Source organism: Vipera berus (assembly GCF_964194415.1).
Source record: "Vipera berus genome assembly, chromosome: 5".
Lineage (NCBI taxonomy): Eukaryota > Metazoa > Chordata > Lepidosauria > Squamata > Viperidae > Vipera > Vipera berus.
Window position 1 is genome coordinate 93,213,485 of NC_138207.1, and position 22,745 is coordinate 93,236,229.

Consider the following 22,745-nt stretch of genomic DNA (forward strand, 5'->3'; position numbering starts at 1 on the left):
CTCAGTCATCTAGTAAAGAAAGACTCCTGATGATTTGTTTTTCCAAGAGTATACTTGACTGAAGCTTAAATCGTTACAGAACTAGTGTAAGCTGAATCTGAGATTTTCCTGTGCAAACAACATAAAGTTCCCTCTGCCATCCCCCCTGGCCATCCCCCAGTTATCTGCAAATGTCCAATCAGGTGCTTATGTATTGTTTAGGAAACAGATGCTCGGTTCCCAGCTCTGTATATTGTTAATTGATCTTGGCTGGCTGTAGCTTCTCACAAGGCTCAGCTGGGCTTCCATCCTCCCCTTGTTCCTTACATTCCAATCTTTTCTTCTCCCTTGCCCCCCCCCCCCCATCATTGCTAATGTCAGGCAGTCAGTTCATGAAGCTTGGATAGGTGAGATGCAGCCATGACACCAAGTGTCTGTTTTACAAATTCTGTATATAGCCCTACATAACATACAGTGCACAGTCCACATGTGCTTTTCTGCTTAATGTGACAAGGAAGCAGGAAACTTTATTCACAGAAAAGACATAGACCAGGGCTTTTCAACCTTTTCACCCATTGTACCACTTTTAGGATATGGCAACATCCGAGTACCACCAGTCACCTAGCAAGGTAGCAAAAACCTGATGACAAAAAAAAAACAAAAAAAAAAACAAAAAAAGTGATGAAGTACAGATAGTCCTCAACTTACAACAGTTCGCTTAGTGATTGTTCGAAGTTACAATGGCACTGAAAAAAGTGCCCCCCAAGCCACAGCCGAGCAAGACACCTGCCTGCCCACCCGGCAGCGCTTTTCCTCCTGTCTGAGGTTTTCATTGTTGTGAGCATTTCTGTTGAGGATTGGCAGTGGGGGTGGGGTGGGGGTGTTTGGTTTTTATTCCCCCCCCATCTGCTGGGTGGATGCAGCAAGTTTTGGTCACTTCACTTTACCCTGGGACACTGTGACCATCATAAATACGAATCAGTTGCCAAGCATCTGAATGTAAATCACAAGACCCTGGAGATGCTGCAACATTCCAGCTGACTGGCGCTTCTTCTGGGCTCAGCAGAAGCACCAGGATCAGCACTGAGCTCCAGCTGGAGCCTGGTGCTGATCCTGGCGCTTCCGCTGAGCCCTGACAGCCCTGCATCTCCAGCCATTTCTCGCTCAGGCTTGTGCGGTGCTACCACCGGTTCAGCTCATTCCCCTCCCCCGCTACCACTTTTCTAGGATGGTCGCGTACCACCTGCTAGGTGCCAATGTACCACAGGTGGTACCCATACCACTGGTTGAAAAGCCCTGGTGTAGTATACCTGGAGTAATCATCTAAAAGTGAGAAAATACTGCTTCTTTCCTGAAGTCAATTTTTCCATTGGACCACAAAGATCTGAATGAATTAAGTCCAGTGGGTTTTTTTAGCTTTGCTGCTACTCTGTTTTGGAAATGTTATTCTTGTTATTTTTCCTTTCATACAGCTGGTGCATTTCATTGTTTGATCACATGGACTAATTTTTATTCCACTTCTATAGTCATTCTCAGTTAATTTGTCATGGTTTCATAACTTTCTGGTAAATTACTAAGTAATAGTGCTGTGACATGAAAATATTTTATTTCTTCTCCTATACATCTCAAGCGTTCAACCATTTCCAGTGTATGCCTTATGTAATCCTGAATGTTCTGGCCTTTCATCAGCTTTGTTTAAAATAGCTTTCTAATCAAATACAGTTTATTGCTGAGATTACCTCTTTCATGCACCTTTTTTAAACCTTCCTACATTTTTTTATGTACATACTTACATATACGTATGATTTGATCATCTTCTATGCTAAGAGAAATTGTCCTTTGAGCTTACTGATATTTCTTTATCCACTCATCTGAAGGGTGTTCTGACCTAACTTCATTTATGCATTTATACATTTATACATTTCCATAGTACATTCTCTTATTAGCATCTTCATCTTGAATTTCCAAGCCTAGTACTTCTGGTTTGTCAGATTTGCAAATGAAAGCTTTGTTGTAGCTGTGTTGCTGGCTATTTTCTTTTATTCTGTTGCAGTCTTCTTTCTGTTGCTGTATCTTGCACTTATTTGCTGTAGCCAGCTAGAATTCCTGTATATAGCCCTACAAAAGAAACAGTGCACACAGTTTACATGTGCTTTTCTGCTTAACTGTGCCACTGCCCTCTACCGGTTGAAAAATATATAGCTCTACTGTATACTGCTGTGTTTTGTTGTACAAAATACATGATGAACATTGTATTCCAGCAGTCTGAATTTTGATCGTATGACCATGTGGATGCTGCAACAGTCATAAGTATGAAAAATGGTCATAAATCACTTTTTCAGTGCCATTGTAACTTCAAACAATCACTAAACAAATGGTTGTAAGTCAAGGACTACCTGTACATTACTACCATAGTATTAGTTTTAGCCTAGAGTTTTAGATAACACATTTTTGCATCTTAATGGACGTTATGGTTGGAACTAAGTTAGACACATACTAATAACTGTTTTCCTAAGGAAGAGTTTGGTAGACGAGTGGAATACAAAGGAGAAGTGAGATAGGCATATTTATCCATAAAGTCTGGACTGAAGTTTAGAATGAAGAATACAGTTGCAAGAAAAAGTATGTGAACCCTTTGGGATTACGTGGAGTTTTGCATGAATTGGCCATAAAATGCGCTCTAAAAGTCATGTAAGTCACAACAATAGAAAAACACAGTCTGCTTAAAATAATACTACACAAACATTAGCTGTTGTCATGTTTTAATTAAACATAAGATGGAAACATTCACAGTGCAGGGTGGAAAAAAGTATGTGAACCCCTAGCCTAATGACGTCTCCAAGAGCTAATTGGAGCCAGGAGTGAGCCAACCTGGACTCCAATCAGTGTGATGATATTGGATGTGTTGCTGACAGCTGTCCTGCCCTTTAAAAACACACACCTGTTTTGGGTTTACTGGTCTCAAGAAGCACTCTCTGATGTGAACCATGCCTCGCAGAAAAGAGCTCTCAGAAAACCTACGATCAAGAATTGTTGACGTGCATGAAGCTGGAAAGGGTTACAAAAGTATCTCCAAAAGCCTTGATGTTCATGTGTCCACGGTAAGACAGACTGTCTACAAATGGAGAAAGTTTAGCACTGTTGTTACTCTCCCTAGGCGTGGTTGTCCTGTAAAAAATGACTGCAAGAGCACCGTGCATAATGCTTAATGAGGTAAAGAAGAATCCTAGAGTGTCAGCTAAAGAACTACAGAAATCTCTGGCACATGCTAACATTTTTGTTGACACATCTACAATAAGGAAAACATTAAACAAGAATGGAGTACATGGGAGGACACCACGGAGGAAGCCATTGCTGTCCAAAAAAAAAAATATTGCAGCACATTTGAAGTTTGCAAAAGAGCACCTAGATGTTCCACAGCACTACTGGCAAAATATACTGTGGACAGATGAAACCAAAATTGAGTTGTTTGGGAAAAACACACAACACTATGTGTGAAGAAAAAAAGGCACAGCACACCAACATCAAAACCTCATCCCCACTGTAAAACATGGCGGAGGGAACATCATGGTTTGGGTCTGCTTTGCTGCCTCAGGGCCTGGACGGATTGTTGTCATTGATGGGAAAATGAATTCCAGAGTTTATCAGGACATTTTGCAGGAAAACGTACAACCATCTGTCCACCAACTGAAGCTCCGCAGAGGATGGGTGATGCAACAGGACAATGACCCAAAGCATACAAGTAATTCAACAAAACAATGGCTTCAACAGAACAGAATACGCCTTCTGGAGTGGCCCAGAGTCCTGACCTCAACCCGATTGAAATGCTGTAGCATGACCTTAAGAAAGCGATTCACACCAGACATCCCAAGAATATTGCTACACTGAAACAGTTTTGTGCAGAAGAGTGGTCCAAAATTACTCCAGATCGTTGTGCAGGTCTGATCTGCAACTACAGGAAATGTTTGGTTGAGGTTATTGCTGCCAAAGGAGGGTCAACCAGTTATTAAGTTCAAAGGTTCACATACTTTTTCCACCTTGAATGTGAATTTTTCCATCTTATGAGCTGACTTTGTAATAATGCCGCTTGGGGTGTGTGTGAAAGCCCTAATAAGCAGGCATATACATAGAATGAAGGCTACTGCTAAGCTTGTAAGCCGCCCTGAGTCTTCGGAGAAGGGCGGGATATAAATGGAATTAAAAAAAAATTAAAACATGAGAACAGCTAATGTTTGTGTAGTATTATTTTAAGCAGACTGTGTTTTTCTATTGTTGTGACTTACATGACGTTTAGAGCGCATTTTATGGCCAATTCATGCAAAACTCCACGTAATCCCAAAGGGTTCACATACTTTTTCTTACAACTGTACCTCTGGAGTATAAGACTTGAGGGTCTGGCAACAGAAGTATCATCTGGCTGCTTCTAAGAGATACAGTGACAATTTTTCCACAAGCTTGATCACAGAGTAATTCACAGTTGTCTGTTGAGTTTTATTCCTTAGGAATCAAAAAATGTAACAGAAACATCTCCCACAAGTAGCTTACTTATTTTACTCTTGAACACACCCAGTGAAAGATAACCTACAACCTTTATTGGTAGCTAGTTCTATTTTTGAATTATATTTCATGTTAGAATGTTTTTCTAACATTCCGTTGGAATTTAAACTGCAATTTAAATCCATTAAATCCATGGAATTTATAGAATCACAGGATTGAAGGGGCTTTTGGGTCTTCTAGTCTAACCCTGTGCCCAATGCATGAATCCTCATATCTTTCCAGACAAAAGATTGTCTAAACTTTTCTTGACTGCTTCCACTGATAAAGGACCCCCCAGCTTCAGGAAACAGGCTATTCCATTGCTTAATTTTGGTCACAGTCAGGAAATTGCTCTTCTTAGTATAAAGTTTCCATCTACTGGTTCTTCTCCCACTCTTGGGTGCTATGGGGAATATATCCATTTGTTGCCCTTCTCTGTGTTTTTTTCCAATTCCTCCATGACTGTGGCATGTGAAGAACCTGTAGGATCTCCCATTTACTGCAGAGTTTGATTCCCAGATGTCAGGGTACTTGATATCCCCCATTATTTATTAAATTTATATGCCACCCATCTCACTGTTGCAACAACTCTAGATGGCTTAGTAGTGTGATATCTTGGTTATCTAATTTGTGAAAACTTCATATGTATTTTTTACTTAATACAATATATGCTCACAACTTTTTCCCTTACTATTTAGTCAGACATTCTTAGTCCTTGGGGGTGATAAATTTTCATATAGGTGTAATCATTCTTTACATATAATGAATTCCACCTCCCCTTTTGTTAAGTTTATTTCTTTTGAACAAATGATTTTCTCCCAATATTGAATACTAATTATGAGATCCATATCTAGAATATCAAATTTATTTCCCTGTACTAGGACCAAGCTTTGCCTATTTATTGCTCGTACACAGCATATTGGATAGAGGCATCTGAGCCCTTTAGCACTTCCTTTCTTGTCCTAAGCTAAGGTTTACTTTTTTCAGTTTTGTGTTATAAGTGTGGCTCAAGTTAAGGTTTCCTACCCCTCCCAGTTAGTTTAAAGCTCTCTAGATAACCTTTTACAGATATTTTACAAAGATATCCTTCCCTGTTTTTGTGAGATGAACCTTATCTCTTGCCAAAAGCCCTTCTTATAGGTAGAGACAACCATGGTACAGGAATCCATTTTTTCCCCTTAATGGTGGGTAATGAGCTGTTATCATTGATGGTGTGTTGGGCCATTGTTTTTCCTTGAGTACCAGGTGTGTGGAGGAGGTTAAGTGTGTGTTTTAATCCTGTAAACTGCCCAGAGTTTTTCACACCATTGCTTGAGCCAACAGTTCACCTCCAGAATCCTTCATTCCTTCCTTGGCACATCATCAAATGGATTGGAAACATCACCTATGCTCCAGATCTTTTTATTTCCTATCTGGCTCCTTATAGTTTCTTGATCTTCTTACCAAGATTTGTTCTGCAGTCTTGACAAGAAGATCAGTGTTGCTCATTAATTATTGGAACATTCAGTGTCACATTGTATGCTATAGGAGCTTTTACTATATGGAGGATAGGCATCTCATCTGTATCTTCAAAGAACTTGCATATTTCTGAGCAATTATATTTAAAATATAGGTAGGACCTTTTGTTTAGCAACAGTTTGAGGCTATGACGGTAGTGAATGAAGGGACTTATGACCGGTCCCTTAAGTTACAGCCATTACAGCATCTCTGCAGTCATGTGTTCACAGTCTGGGCATTTGCAACTCATTCACACTTAGGGCCAGTTGCCAAGCACCCACAGTCACATGATCATCATTCACAAACTTCCCTGTTTTCCCAGAAAGTCAATGGGGAAGCTGGCAGGGAAGGTCACAAGTCACTGGGGTAAGTCTCTCTCATCTTCCCAGCCCTTCTGCATAATGTCATACTGGCCACTCACATGCCCATGTACACTCATGGGCATCCTTCCCAACCTACATAGAACTTCTTGCACATCCCTTTGCATCTTCCCCAACCCATGTGGTGCTTCCCACACATCCCTGCATAGCCTCCCTGGCCCTTCCACAGCTCTAGCACACCCTTGTGTACTTTCTCACATCCTCCCTCACACTTTTCTGTAACCATTGCATCTCAGTGCACCTTTCCAACCTGCACAGCATCTCTTGCACACCCTCTTGCACCCTCAAGCACCAATCCTCCCCCTCTGCTTTCCTCCCTTCCTCACCCTGCAGCAACCACATCTGTCAGCCTGGGACTTCCTGCTGTCTTTCCCACTGACTTTGGTTATGGGAAGCAATAGGAAATTGCCTAACAAGTGTGGAATTCAATTAACAATGACAGCTGGGACTGCAGGGATTCCCATCGCTAAGCAATGTGGTGGTGTTTTACAACTGCATCTCTTAGCAATGGAAATTCCTGGCCCAATTGTCATCATAAGTCAAAGACCACCTATAAACACATAACCTTTTATGGAAGCATGAGGAGTAAATATTGTTAATCCAATATTATAAAATTTATGGCTAATACCTGGACATGGATTGATTTTCAAAATGGTACTAAGCTTTTAAAGGTGTTCTTTCTCTGTTTTCAGTACAACACCTTTTTAAAAATAACCCTTCCTCATCTAAGAAAATAAAAAATAGGAAGCTACACATATATTTAATATGTATGTTGGTAAAGTCAATTAAGTATATGTGTGATCATTTTTTCCAGATGTAGAAATGCTTCAGTCAGATGCTAATAATCCTCTTTCACGGACTACCAAGGACTATATGATGCGCAGATTCTTAGAAGGTGAGCAACATAGTGAACACTTAACCAAAAGGCAAGATTACAACCAGAAGCAATTGGTTTGCATGTTATTCTTTGGCAGGTATCTATCAGCACCCTCGCAGTCTAACTATGATTGCGGTATTATCTTGTTATATTGCAGTCTCAAAATGGTGCCACCGATGGCAGCCTCATTGAAATGTTTTCTTGTAATTTTGATGTTTTCTATTATTTTCTGTGACTCTGAAAATTTTACAAAAAAAAGATGAAATTTTGAATATCAGACAGTGGACTTTAAATAACAAGCAGCTTTCTGGGACTATTCCTCCATTCTTTTCAAATGTGGAGGAAATTCTGACTGAGGGAACAGCAGTTATCTCTTTCGGCCTGGCAGAAACAAAGAAGAAAAGAAATAAAAACATAAGGCGGGACATGAGGCAAAGTAATCTCCCCTCTCCTCTTTGCATTTAACTAATCTTCACTCACTCATAAATAAGATAGACAAACTGCTACATTTAAAGAGGAACAAATCAGACTTTTCTAACTTGGCAGCGCTCTGTTCCATTGAAACTTGGCTGAATGATTCGATTAATCATAGCTGCTTGCAAATTCTAGAATTTCAGATTCAAAGAGCAGATAAGAATTGCAGAAACATCCAGTAAAAAGAAGGGAGGCAGTATCTGCTTTTATGTTAATAACTGTTCTATAAAAATGTCACTACACTAAAGAAATTTTGTGATGTGAACTTACGAGACATTAACTGCATACCCTATTATGCCCCCCTGAGAGTTTTCTTCATTCATCCTAACTGGGTCTACATACCTGCTTAAACAAGGCAATGCAAACCTTAACTGACCAAATCTTGTGGACTGAACAGAGATATTCAGACTCTGTACTCATTGTGTTAGGAGATTTTAACAGTGCTAACCTAACCCAGGAGCTGCAAAGACACATTCAGCATGTCAATTGTCTCACCAGAGGAAAAAATATTTTGGACCACTGCTACTCAACAATAAAAGATGCCTATCGCTCTGTACCAAGAGCAACTATGGGACACTCTGATCACTGTATGATTCACCTTGAACCTGTTTATAGATAATAAATCTTAAAATAAATAGTTAAAACAGTGAAATCCTGGACTGAAGAGGCAAAGTTAAAGCTACAGGCTTGCCTTGATTGCACAGACTGGAACGTTTTTGAAGCTGCCTCAGGGGACTTGGATGAACTCACTGACACTGTGACATCATACATTAGTTTTTGTGAGGACTTATGTGCCAACCTTACACATCTACAGTAATAATAAACCTTGGTTCACAGCTAAGCTCAAACATCTACACTGTGCCAAAGAGAAAGCACACAGGAAAGGAGGTAGAAAGCTGTACAATCAGGTCAGGAATGTATTAACAAGGGAGATCAGGGCAGCATCTATGATTTATTACTTGTCATTATATATTATGATTAATGATTGTAACTATGATATGTGACCTATCACTTTGTTGTTTGATTGCTTATGCACAGAGATAAATTCTTTGTGTATCGAATCACACTTGGTCAATAAAGAATTCTATTCTATTCTATTCTATTCTATTCTATTCTATTCTATTCTATTCTATTCTATTCTATTCTATTCTATTCTATTCTATTCTATTGTTGTTGTTAGTTGTGAAGTCATGTCCGACCCATCGCGACCCCATGGACAACGTTCCTCCAGGCCTTCCTGTCCTCTACCATCTTCTGGAGTCCATTTAAGCTCACGCCTACTGCTTCAGTGACTCCATCCAGCCACCTCATTCTCTGTCGTCCCCTTCTTCTATTGCCCTCAACCTTTCCCAGCATTAGGCTCTTCTCCAGTGAGTCCTTCCTTCTCATTAGGTGGCCAAAGTATTTGAGTTGCTATATTATATTATATTATATTATATTATATTATATTATATTATATTATATTATATTATATTATATTATCCCCTTCATGGATTACTGCCTTGTCGTGGCGAAGGGGCTTGCGTAATTCAATGAAGCTATGAGCTATGCCGTGCAGGGCCACCCAAGACGGACAGGTCATAGCTGAGAGTTCTGACAAAATGTGATCCACTGGAGAAGGAAATGGCAACCCACTCCAGTATCTTTGCCATGAAAACCCTATGGACAGTACCAAAAGGCAAAACGATATGACGCTGGAAGATGAGCCCCTCAGGTCGGAAGGCGTCCAATATGCTACTGGGGAAGAGCAGAGGGCTAGTACTAGTAGCGCCAGAAAGAATGAAGCGACTGGGCCAAAGCCGAAAGGACGCTCAGCTGTGGATATGTCTGGTGGTGAAAGGAAAGTCCGATGCTGTAAAGATTTTTTCTCCATAGGAACCTGGAATGTAAGATCCATGAATCAAGGAAAGCTGGACGTGGTCAAACAAGAGATGACAAGACTGAACATCGACATCTTAGGTATCAGCGAACTAAAATGGACAGGAATGGGTGAATTTAATTCAGATGACCATCAGGTATACTACTGCGGGCAAGAATCCCTCAGAAGAAATGGAGTAGCCTTCATAGTCAATAAAAGAGTAGGAAAATCAATACTGGGATACAATCCTCAAAATGACAGAATGATCTCAGTTCGAATCCAAGGCAAACCATTCAATATCACAGTAGTCCAAGTCTATGCCCCAACCACCAGTGCTGAAGAGGATGAAATTGACCGGTTCTATGAAGCCCTACAGCACGTTATAGAAGTAACACCAAAAAATGATGTCCTTATCATCATGGGGGATTGGAATGCTAAAGTAGGAAGCCAAAAGATAACTGGAATAACAGGCAAGTTTGGCCTTGGAGTACAAAATGAAGCAGGGCACAGGCTGATAGAATTTTGTCAAGAGAATACGATGGTCATAGCAAACACTCTTTTCCAACAACCCAAGAGACGGCTCTACACATGGACATCACCAGACGGTCAACACAGAAATCAGATTGACTATATGCTCTGCAGCCAAAGATGGAGAAGCTCTATACAGTCGGTAAAAACAAGACCAGGAGCTGACTGTGGCTCAGACCATGAGCTTCTCCTTGCAAAGTTTAGGCTTAAACTGAAGAAAGTAGGGAAAAGCACTAGGCCACTCAGGTATGAATTAAATCATATCCCTGTTGAATATACAGTAGAGGTGACAAATAGATTTAAGGAATTAGATCTGATAGACAGAGTGCCTGAAGAACTATGGACAGAGGTTCGCGACATTGTACAACAGGTAGCAACCAAAACCATCCCAAAGAAAAAGAAATGCAAGAAAGCAAAATGGCTGTCTGAGGAAGCTTTGCAAATAGCTGAGGAAAGGAGGGAAGCGAAAGGCAAGGGAGAAAAACATAGATATGCCCAATTGAATGCAGAATTCCAGAGAATAGCTAGAAGAGATAAGAATGCCTTCTTAAATGAACAGTGCAAAGAAATAGAAGAAAACAATAGAATAGGGAGGACCAGAGATCTTTTCAAGAAAATTGGAGAGATGAAGGGAACGTTTCATGCAAAAATGGGCATGATAAAGGACCAAAATGGCAGGGACCTAACAGAGGCAGAAGAGATTAAGAAGAGGTGGCAAAATTACACAGAAGAACTATACAAGAATGAGCTTAACGTCCCAGATAATCACAATGAGGTGGTCACTGACCTCGAGCCAGACATCCTAGAATGTGAGGTGAAGTGGGCCTTAGAAAAGCTGAGCAACAACAAAGCTAGTGGAGGTGACAGTATTCCAGCTGAGCTATTCAAAATCTTAAAAGACAGTGCAGTAAAAGTGCTACACTCAATTTGCCAGCAAATTTGGAAAACTCAACAGTGGCCACAGGATTGGAAAAGATCAGTTTACATTCCAATTCCAAAGAAAGGCAGTGCCAAAGAATGTTCAAACTATCGCACCATTGCACTCATTTCTCATGCTAGTAAAGTCATGCTTAAAATCCTACAAGCTAGACTTCAGCAGTATGTGGATCGAGAACTACCAGAAGTACAGGCAGGATTTCGAAGAGGCAGAGGAACTAGAGATCAAATTGCCAACATACGCTGGATCATGGAGAAAGCTAGGGAGTTCCAGAAAAACATCTACTTCTGCTTCATTGACTATGCTAAAGCCTTTGATTGTGTGGATCATAACAAACTGTGGCAAGTTCTTAAAGAGATGGGAGTACCAGACCATCTTATTTGTCTCTTGAGAAACCTATATGCGGGTCAAGAAGCAACAGTGAGAACTGGACACGGAACCACTGATTGGTTCAAAATTGGGAAAGGAGTCCGGCAAGGCTGTATACTGTCGCCCTGCCTATTTAACTTATATGCAGAGCACATCATGAGAAAGGCAGGGCTAGATGAATCAAAAGTTGGAATTAAGATTGCCGGAAGAAATATCAACAACCTAAGATACGCAGATGATACCACTCTAATGGCAGAAAGTGAAGAAGAACTAAAGAGCCTCTTGTTGCGGGTGAAGAAGGAGAGTGCAAAACTTGGGTTGAAACTTAACATTAAGAAAACCAAGATCATGGCATCTGGCCCTCTCAATTCCTGGCAAATAGATGGGGAAGAAATGGAGGTAGTGACAGATTTTGTTTTCCTGGGCTCCAAGATCACTGCAGATGGGGACTGTAGCCAAGAAATTAAAAGACGCTTGCTCCTGGGGAGGAAAGCCATGGCAAATCTAGACAGCACACTAAAAAGCAGAGACATCACCCTGTCAACAAAAGTGCGTATAGTCAAGGCTATGGTCTTCCCAGTTGCAATGTATGGCAGTGAAAGTTGGACCATAAGAAAGGCTGAGCGCCAAAGAATTGAGGCCTTTGAACTATGGTGCTGGAGAAGACTCCTGCGAGTCCCTTGGACCGCAAGGCGATCAAACCGGTCAGTCCTAGAGGAGATCAATCCTGACTGCTCTTTAGAAGGCCAGATCCTGAAGCTAAAACTCAAATACTTTGGCCACCTAATGAGAAGGAAGGACTCACTGGAGAAGAGCCTAATGCTGGGAAAGATCGAGGGCAATAGAAGAAGGGGACGACAGAGAATGAGGTGGCTGGATGGAGTCACTGAAGCAGTAGGCGTGAGCTTAAATGGACTCCAGAAGATGGTAGAAGACAGGAAGGCCTGGAGGAATGTTGTCCATAGGGTCGCGATGGGTCGGACACGACTTCGCAGCTAACAACAACAAATATATTATATTATATTATATTATATTATATTATATTATATTATATTATATTATAGTATAGTATAGTATAGTATAGTATAGTATAGTATAGTATAGTATAGTATAGTATAGTATAGTATAGGGACGCGGTGGCTCAGTGGGTTAGAATGCTGAGCTTGTCGATCGGAAGGTCGGCAGTTTGGCGGGTCGAATCCCAAGTGCCGCGTAGCAGAGTGAGCGCCTGTTACTCGTCCCAGCTTCTGCCAACCTAGCAGTTCGAAAGCACGTAAAAATGCAAGTGGAAAAATAGGGACCACTCCGGTGGGAAGGTAACAGCGTTCCGTGCGCCTTTGGCGTCTAGTCATGCCGGCCACATGACCACGGAGACGTCCTCGGACAAACGCTGGCTCTTCGGCTTTGAAATGGAGATGAGCACCGGCCCCTAGAGTCGGAAACGACTAGCACGCATGTGCGGGGGAACCTTTACCTTTACCTTTTTAGTATAATATAGTATAGTATAGTATAGTATAGTATAGTATAGTATAGTATAGTATAGTATAGTATAGTATAGTATAGTATTGTATTTATTATATTATCATAAGCTGACTATGTAATAATGCCGCTTGGGGGGGCCTGAAAGTCCTAATAAGCAGGCATATACATAGAATGAAGGCTATTGCTAAGCACATTGGTTTGTGCTTAAATTGTAAGCCGCCCTGAGTCTTCGGAGAAGGGTGGGATATAAATGGGATTAAAATAAAAATAAATAAAGAAATAAATTTCTCCACTCCATCTGAAAGGAAGAAACCTGAGGCTTAGAGCAGATCGCTCTCAAGAAGATGTGGGTGCACTGCTCACTCACATATGCTGACCTTATTGACAGCAATCTTACTCTGTGCCTCCATTTCCTTCCACTCGGACTGAGTGGAGAAATTCAAGCCGCTGCTGCTCAAACACTTTTTACCTGAACGGAGACCTTGGGGAGATGGGGAACTCCTTCAGTGTGCAAATGCAAAGCTTGAAAACGCAGCGAATCGCTGCATTTTCAACCACCCCATTTTCTTACAGAAGGAAATCCCCATCTCCCCAAGGTCTCCATTTGAATAAAAGGTGTTTGAGCACCTAGGGACACTTAGAAAAGCAGTGAATTGCTGCAGTTCCAAGGCTCCCATATTGTTTATTCATTTTTGTTTGTTTTCATTTTTAATATGATTTCCTTTTATAGGTGTTAATTTGGAGATACCAGAACCTAAGGAAGGTATCTACCATCAAAGTGAAGACAAAGATGTCTACCATACTGTGGAACAAGACAGCTTTCCTCAGGAAATGGTCAACAGGCCACCTGTTCCTGTTCCAAGACCTGATCTCTCCTCCATACAAGAAGACAAAGAACCATACATTTATAAAGGTGACTAGTGAACAAAAATCTGATAACTTTTTTGATAGACATTTATAGAGTAGGAGGGGGAAAATGTCCATTTTTACAGATATCAAATACTTATTTCAGAATTTTTTTGCTTCTTTTATTATAATATTTTATTAGTTTTCTATATTTACAATTCATAGGTGCTTGGTAAACAACGTGTTGTCTGTGTCCATTTGTTTTACTTGGTAATACATATTATAATCCTAATCTCTACCCTGTTTTTCCAGCCATTGATAAAATACATCCCATATTTGAAAATGTTCTCTATCTTCTCTTTCTATAATCTTTAGCATAGGTCTATCCATTTCTGCAGAGTCCAGTATTTTCTTTTCTTTTTTTATTGAAAAGTTTTACAATACATTTTAAACATAAACTCCTTCCCTCCCCTCCCCCACCCAATTTCCCCTCCCTCCCCCTCCCCCCTGACTTCCCAGAGCTGAATACAGGGTATTACCCCTAACAAACTTAAGCTAAAATAAGCTATCAAACAGTAAATACACTTTAAATCTTATCGCACTTTAACTCCCTTTAAACATGATTAAATAATAATACTTCTTATAAATCCAATAATTATACTAATATTCATATGCTAAATGAAACTTTTTAGTCCCATATTTATTCTGAATATAATCAATCCATCTTTTCCACTCTGATATGTATCTCTGTTGCGATTGTTCTTTCAAATATGCTGAAATTTTTGCCATTTCTGCCAAGCTTGAAACTTTCAAGGTCCATTCCTCTATAGTAGGCAGTTCCTCTTTCTTCCAATATTGCGATACCAAAAGGCTTGCTGCCGTTATTAAATTCAACATCAATTTAGTCTCTATCACAGTACAGTCTGTAATAATACCCAACAAAAATAACTGTGGAGAAAACCTTATCTTTTTCTTAAATATCTTTTGCATATTCCACCAAATTTTAATCCAAAAAGCTTTAACTTTTTTACAAGTCCACCATATATGATAATACGTTGCGTCATCACAACCACACCTCCAACATTTAGGCTGATAATTTGGATACATACATGCTAATTTTTTAGGATCTAAATGCCATCTATAAAACATTTTATAAAAGTTCTCTCTTAAACTTTGTGCCTGCGTGAATTTTACATTCCTGACCCAAATTATAAAAATTTACAGTTAGAAATGGTGGAACCTTTAAAAGAATTATTTAGAACAATTCAATCTGGAGGAGAAGTGCCTCCATCGTGGAAAACAGCTTTTATATCGTTGATTCCAAAGGAAGATCAAGATCTTACTCAAACTAAAAATTATAGACCAATATCGCTTTTAAATACTGATTATAAGATATTTGCTAAAATTTTAGCAAATAGATTAATGAAGGTTATGCAGCAAATGATTCATAGTGACCAAACAGGATTTATAGGTGGTAGAGAAATGAAAAATAATGTGAGACATATTGTAGATTTATTGGAATTTTTGGAGAGAAATAATTAAGTCTCTGCAGCGCTGATCTTTTTGGATGCTGAAAAGGCTTTTGATCAATTGAATTGGCAATTTTTATTTAAAGTATTAGAGAAGATGGAGTTTGGGGATAAGTTTTTACAACCTATTAGAGCAATATATCAGAAGCAAACAGCTCAAATAATAATTAATGGTAGTTTGACAGAAGCATGTAATATTGAAAAGGGTACAAGACAGGGGTGTCCATTGTCACCTTTGTTGTTTGTTTGAACATTGGAAATATTATTGATTAAGATACATGATTGAAACAAAATCAAGGGAATTAAAATAAAAGACCAAGAGTACAGATTGAGAGCGTTTGCGGATGACTTGGTTATTACGTTAAGCCAACCAACACAATCGGTTACAGATCTAATGGATATAATTTTGCAATATGGACAAGTTTCTAGATTTAAGGTAAATAGGCAAAAAACTAAAATATTGTCTAAAAATATGACTATAGAACAAAAGGAAGTTCTAGGAAAATTAACGGGATTTGAAATAGTTAAAAAGATTAAATATTTGGGGGTATATCTTTCAGTTTCAAATGTGAAATTATATAAAAATAATTATGAATTGTTATGGTTAAAAGTACAAAAAGAGTTAGATAGTTGGAGAAAATTACAATTGTCCTTATTGGGAAGAATTGCAGCTGTGAAAATGAATGTTTTACCAAAAATTTTATATTTGTTTCAAATGATACCTATACTTAAAAAAGATTCAAATTTGGAGGAATGGCAGAAAGGTATTAATAAACTTATATGGGCAGGGAAAAGACCGAGAGTAAAACTTAAGATAATGCAAGATATACGTGAAAGAGGTGGTCTTAAAATGCCCAACTTTAAATTATATTATGAGGTTGCGGCTTTATCATCGATTAGTAATTGGTTTAATTTAACAGAAGGAAGACTATTGAATATTGAGGGATGTGATTTATTATATGTGTATTTTAATGCCAGATCCGTTGTAAACAAGGCTCCCCTCATCCGGGATTTGATCGAGGAGGAACATGCGGATCTGGCATGCATTACAGAAACCTGGTTGGGCTCGGAGGGAGGGGTCCCTCTGACTGAGTTATGCCCTCCAGGTTTCTATGTGCTACACCAGCCACGGGCTCAGGGTAGGGGCAGTGGGGTGGCGGTGATACGGGAAACCCTATGTCCGCGGGAGACCACCGTTGTGCAGATAGGTGGGAGTGAGTCCCTCCTCCTGAGGTGTGGCCCTCGGGTTCAGTTGGGCCTGTTACTAACATACCTGGCGCCCCAGCTGTGTGGCAACAGCCCTGCCCGGGCTGCTCGACACCCTCTCAGGGTTGACGGTGGAGTTTCCCAGGCTCATAGTTCTGGCTGACTTCAACCTGCCTTCCCTGGGAGAGTCGTCAGAGTTAACTTGGGAGTTCATGGCTTCCATGACAGCCATGGACCTGACCCAAGTAATTCAGGGCCCGACTCATTGGGGGGGTCACACTCTCGACCTGGTTTTCTTATCTGGACAGTGGTTGGATGATCTGGGAGGGGGGTTGCCAACTATTGTCCCCCTGTCATGGTCCGATCACTATCTCCTGCAGCTGGTCTTCCGCTATGCTACCCCCCGCTGCTGGGCTGCGGAGCCGACCAGGTGGTTCTGCCCCAGGCGCCTAATGGACCGGGAACGGTTACAGATGGCACTTGGGTTTTACCTATCTCCCTCACTCACAGCCCAGCCAATGCCTTGGTGGATGCCTGGGAAAGGGCAGCCACCGAGGTACTCGACCGTGTGGTACCCTTGCGACCCCTGACCCGGCACAGATCCTGTTGGGCCTCATGGTTTTCTGTGGAGCTCCAGGAGATGAAGCGTCGGAGACGGGGTCTAAAGAGCGGTTGGAGGTCCACCCAGTCTGAATCAGACCAATTGCGACTAAGAACCTTTACAAGGTCTTATCTCGCGGTGATGAGGACGGCGAAGTCTAATTACTTCGCTGCCCTCATTGCGTCTGCAGATAATCACCCGGCTGCCCTGTTTAGGGTGACTCGCTCTCTCCTTAATCAGGAGATGAGGGAGGAGCCCTTACAGGGGCGGGCTGAGGAGTTTAGTCATCATCTGGCGGACAAAATCGCTCAGATCCGGGCCGGTTTGGACTCTGGGCAGAGTCTGATGTGGAGGAATCGAGTGGTCTTGAGCATGTTATCTGGACTGAGTTCAATCCTGTGACCCCTGATGACGTGGGCAGGATCATGAGGAGACTGAGCTCCACCACTTGTTTATTAGACCCGTGCCCCTCCTGGCTGGTTTATGCGGCCCGGGAGGCGACATGAGGCTGGTTCCAGGCAGTAATAACTGCTTCTTTGAGGGAGGGTGTACTCCCCGCCGCCTTGAAGGAGGCGGTGGTGAGGCCCCTTCTCAAGAAGCCTGTCCTGGACCCAGCAATTTTGAACAATTCCACTAGGACAAAAGTATTCTAGTTGTCCCAAGCTACCTTAAGAGATTTTTTACATAAATCAGAAGTTCTGTCTATTGTAGAAAGGTTTTTGCCATTTTCGAGCGGTCTTGAGAGTATTATCTGGACTGAGTTTGATCCTGTGACTCCCAAGGAAGTGGACAGGATTATGGGGAGGATGAGCTCTACCACCTGTTTATTGGACCCATGCCCCTCCTGGCTGGTTTATTCAGCTCAGGAGGAGACACGAGGCTGGTTCCAGGCAGTGATATCTGCCTCTCTGAGTGAGGGTGTCTTTCCCGCCGCCTTGAAGGAGGCGGTGGTGAGACCCCTTCTCAAGAAGCGTGCCCTGGACCCAGCCATTTTCAATAACTATCGTCCGGTCTCCAACCTCCGCTTTTTGGCGAAGGTTGTTGAGAGTGTGGTGGCGCATCAGCTTCCTCTGTTCCTGGAGGAAACTGATTATCTTGACCTGTACCAATCGGGCTTCAGGCCTGCACGGAGACGCCATTGGTTGTGCTGGTGAATGATCTCTGGCGGGCTCGGGACAGGGGATGTTCCTCTGTCCTAGTCCTATTAGACCTCTCAGCGGCTTTTGATACCATCGACCATGGTATCCTACTGTGACATCTCAGGGGGCTGGGAGTGGGAGGCACTGTTTTACAGCGGTTCTCCTCCTACCTCCTGGGCCGTTCGCAGTCGGTGTTGATGGGAGGACAGAGGTCCGCCCCACGGTCTCTCGTTTTTGGAGTTCCTCAGGGGTCGGTCCTCTCTCCCCTCTTGTTCAACATCTATATGAAGCCGCTGGGCAAGCTCATTCTTGGTTTCGGGGTGGGGTATCATCAGTATGCTGATGATACCCAACTTTTTCTTTCCACCCTGAACCAACCCAGTGATGCCCTCGCTGTGATGTCCCGTTGCCTGGAGGCGGTCCAGGTTTGGATGGGGAGAAACAGGCTTCGTCTCAATCTTGCCAAGACTGAGTGGCTGTGCATACCGGCATCTCAGGTTAACCAGTTTGTTCCATCGTTAATGATGGGGGAGTGAGCTGTTACCCCCCATTGATAGGGTTTGCAACTTGGGCGTCCTCCTGGATTCACAGCTCAGTTTTGAAGATCATATAGGAGCCGTGGCCAGGGGGGCTTTTGCCCAGGTTCGCCTGGTGCGCCAGTTGCGGCCCTATCTGGACCGAGACGCCCTATGCACAGTCACCCATGTGCTCGTGACCTCCCGGCTAGACTACTGCAACGCTCTCTACATGGGGCTGCCCTTGAGGACCACTCGGAGGCTTCAGCTGGTGCAGAATGCAGCCGTGCGAGTTGTGATGGGAGTCCCCGGATACTCCCGTGTAACACCTCTACTCCGCGAGCTGCATTGGCTTCCAGTTGCCCTCCGGGTGAGATTCAAGGTGCTGGTGATGACCTATAAAGCCCTAAATGGCTTGGGTCTGGATTATCTGAGAGAACACCTGCTGCCGACATTAACTCCCCATCGTCCTGTGCGCTCCCACAGGGAAGGCCTTCTTAAGGTACTGCCGGTGAAGGATTGCTGGCGGGTGACTCCCAGAGAGAGGGCCTTCTCTGTGGGTGCGCCTGCCCTTTGGAACGAACTTCTTATGGAACTTAGGACTGCCCCCACCTCCGTTCATTTCGCCGGGACCTAAAAACTTGGCTCTTTGAGCTGTCTGGCCTAGACTGAGGGGTTTTTAATTGGGTTTTAAAGTTTTAACTTTTGGGCTTAAATTTAATTAATTTTTTTAAATTTATTTTAACTTTTGTATTGTATGGTTTTAATTGCCCTGTAAACCGCCCTGAGTCCTATGGGAATAGGGCGGTATATAAGTCAAATAAATAATAATAATATGGTTGGCATGCATATTTATTGTATGATAAAAAGGTGGATAATGTTTTTAGGACACAGATATGCCCTGCTGCGAGTTTGGAAAAAATATCGACATAAGTTAAATTATAAGTTAAATTATAAAATACCAATCTGGGCTATACCTAAATATGCGATAGAAAATATAAGTGTGGGATTTAAACATGATGTGATTAGATATAGAGAAATTCTTAGTTTGGAAAGGAATGTATGGCAATTAAAGCCATTTAATATTTTGAAAGAAGAAAAAGTAGTACAAACTTGGTTTCAGTATGGCTAGATACAAGCTAGATGGAAAGAAGATCAGAAAATTGGCATTTCAACAACAGATGAAAATCTGGTAAAACAAATCAGAGATCAAAGTCAAGCGCATATAAGAAGGATATATAATGCATTGATAGAAATAGATTCAGAAACGGAACTTGTTAAAGATTGTATGATAAAATGGGCCCAGAATTTTCAGGAGCCAATAACGATGGATACTTGGCAGAGTCCAGTATTTTCTTGATTATCTCTTCTTCAGATAGCGTTTCTTCATTTTTCCAGTGCTGAGCAAATACAATTCTTGCTGCTGTTAATACATGCAACATTAATATACATTTTCTTTATCATATTTTTCTGATATTATACCTAATAAAAATAGTTCCGGTTTAAAATCTACATGTTTTCTTAACATCTTTTCTAACCAAATATGTATTTTTGTCCAAAATTCCTTTGCTTTAGGGTATGTCCACCCAAAGATGATAGTACGTGCCTGGTTTTTGCTTACACTTCCAAAAGACTAAACATGTTTTTAAACATTTTTGCTAATCTCGCAGGTGGTAAATGCCCTCTATCAAACATTGTATATACATTTTCTTTATAGGCAGTTGCCATTGTCAATTTATAGTTTCTTTCCCAAAGATTTTGCCATTTTTCTAATTCTATATTGTGCCCAAATTTTTTTACCCATGTTATCATTGTTTCTTTCACTTGCTCATCTTTCATTTTTAAATTTAATAGAAAATTATACAGTTTCTTAATCAACTTTTAGTCTGATCTCAACAATACCTGATCAAACATTGTCTGGTCTTTATAAAAGCCATGTGTCATGGTTCTGACTAACAAGACAGATCAAAGAACATTCCATGATTGTTTATTCTAAAAAGCCTATAATAATGAGAATGAAGCATCGGCACTCATGAATAGATGCCAGAATCTGAAATCTCTTCCCCTTAACACATTGTATCATGCACCATTCCCTCCCTTATTTACATGTCATAATTCACATTCTCCAATTAGTTTAACATGCAAAGTTTCACTTCCTTTCTGTAGCGCGGCTATTTCTTATCTTATCAAAACAACCGGGTCAACCTTCCCCTCCTCCTCCCCCCCAGGCTTCAGTGATTCAAAGTGAAACAGTTTAAAGCAAAAGGCTGCCTCTTATATTGTCAGAGCAAAAACATCCAATATTTGCAGCATTGACATCCGGCCCCCCTTACAAAAAGGATAGATCCTGTAATGTAAACAAAACATATATCAGGGATTATCTTAGTTTGTTGGGTTTTTTTTCATGAAACGTTTTGATGAGTCGGTCAGACTTCACATCGCTAGATTTCACCCAAGTAGCTTCAGACAGCGAGTACCCCTTCCATTGTACTAGGTACTGCAATTTCCCTTTAAAGGTTCTAGAGTTAAGAATGCCTTTCACTTCCTAGTGTCTCTGACCCACTACTATGAGGTGCCTTCTTAGGGGGAGGTCTTAAGGTGAAGTCCTGGAAAGGTTTCAGCAGGCTGCAATGGAAGACAGGGTGAACTTTCCCTAAAAGCCTGGGTAGTTTTAATTCTACTGTGACAGGGTTGATGATCCTTATGATGGGGAAAGGACCCAAGAATTTCGGTCCTAATTTCTTGCTGGGAAATTTGAGGCATAAGTATTTAGTTGTCAGGTAAACCTTTTCCCCAACTTGGAATGTTCTTTCGGGAGCCCTCTTTTTATCAGCCTGTTTTTTATAAGTCTTGGAAGTCTTTTTTAACACTGTTTTCGTGTTTCTCCAAACTTCTTCCCACCCCTTCACCCAATGATTAAGTATCTGGGATGCGGAGGGCACCTGAGGGTATTCAGAGGCATTGGGTTGAACTCTTTTCCTGTGGCTATTCTGAAAGGCGTGTAGCTGGTGCTGCTGTGAACAAAATTACTGTAAGCCACCTCGGCGAAAGGGAAGAGGTCAGTCCAGTTTGTCTGTTGGTAGGAAACATAGCATCTGAGATATTGCTTCACCATTTTGTTAGCGGATTCTGCAGCCCTATTGGTGGCTGGATGAAAAGCAGATGATAAGCCTTGAGATGATCCAATTAATTTAAGGAAACTCCTCCAAAATTTCGCTGTGAACTGCACTCCTCTATCCTAAATTATTAGCTTAGGGGCGCTATGCAGTCGGTAGATATGTTTCAGGAACAATTTAGTCAGTTGTTGGGCAGATGGGAGTCCTTTCCAGGCAATAAAATGAGCCTGCTTCGAAAACAGGTCTATCACAGTCCAGATGACAGTATTTCCTCTACTTTCGGGTAGATCTACAATAAAGTCCATAGCTATTTCTTCCCATGGTTGAGAAGGGTCGGCCACCGGGTGCAGTAGCCCAGGGGTTTTCCCTGGAATTCTTTTCATGGTAGCACATACGGTACAACTCCTGACATAGTTTTCTACATTTTGTTTTAGCCCCATCCACCACAATTGCCAGCGGATGAGGTATAGTGTTTTTAAATATCCAAAGTGTCCAGCCTATTTTACATTAGGGCTGTGTTTGAGAGCATTGAGACAAAGGACTTCAGGTAGATACTGCTCCCCCCCTTGTATGCCAAACCATCCCTGCATGTTAGGGAGGTTTGATTATGTTTGAATCATTGATCGGTGAGGAGCTCTCGTTTTATCTTGTTTGCTCCCAGGTCATCAGGATTTGGGGTTCTGCAAGGTGTGAGTTGTGTTGCAGGTTGTGAACTGGAGATAATTGCCTCAGTGACCTCTTTGTGTTCGCTTTTGTACTGGGGCAATCGGGATAGCGCATCAGCTAAGAAGTTTTTTCCTCCCGGTATGTACTTTAGAGTGAAGTTGGAACAATTAAAGTACTGTGCCCACTGCACTTGTTTTGGGGACAGTTTTT

At 41.5% G+C, this 22,745-nt stretch overlaps 1 protein-coding gene across 6 annotated transcripts in view; it reads left to right on the forward strand.

Moving 5' to 3' along the window:
* PIK3AP1 (phosphoinositide-3-kinase adaptor protein 1) overlaps window positions 1-22,745 on the forward strand; it is a 121,592-nt gene that overhangs the window by 54,339 nt on the left and 44,508 nt on the right. For all 6 annotated transcript variants that reach the window (XR_014026683.1, XM_081329586.1, XM_081329587.1 and 3 more), the window contains exons 9-10: window positions 7,207-7,287; window positions 13,648-13,830. Coding sequence is in view for 5 of the 6 variants with exons in the window: in XM_081329586.1 (XP_081185712.1) it covers window positions 7,207-7,287; window positions 13,648-13,830 (264 nt within the window). In the remaining variant the exon portion in view is untranslated. The remainder of the gene's footprint in view (window positions 1-7,206; window positions 7,288-13,647; window positions 13,831-22,745) is intronic.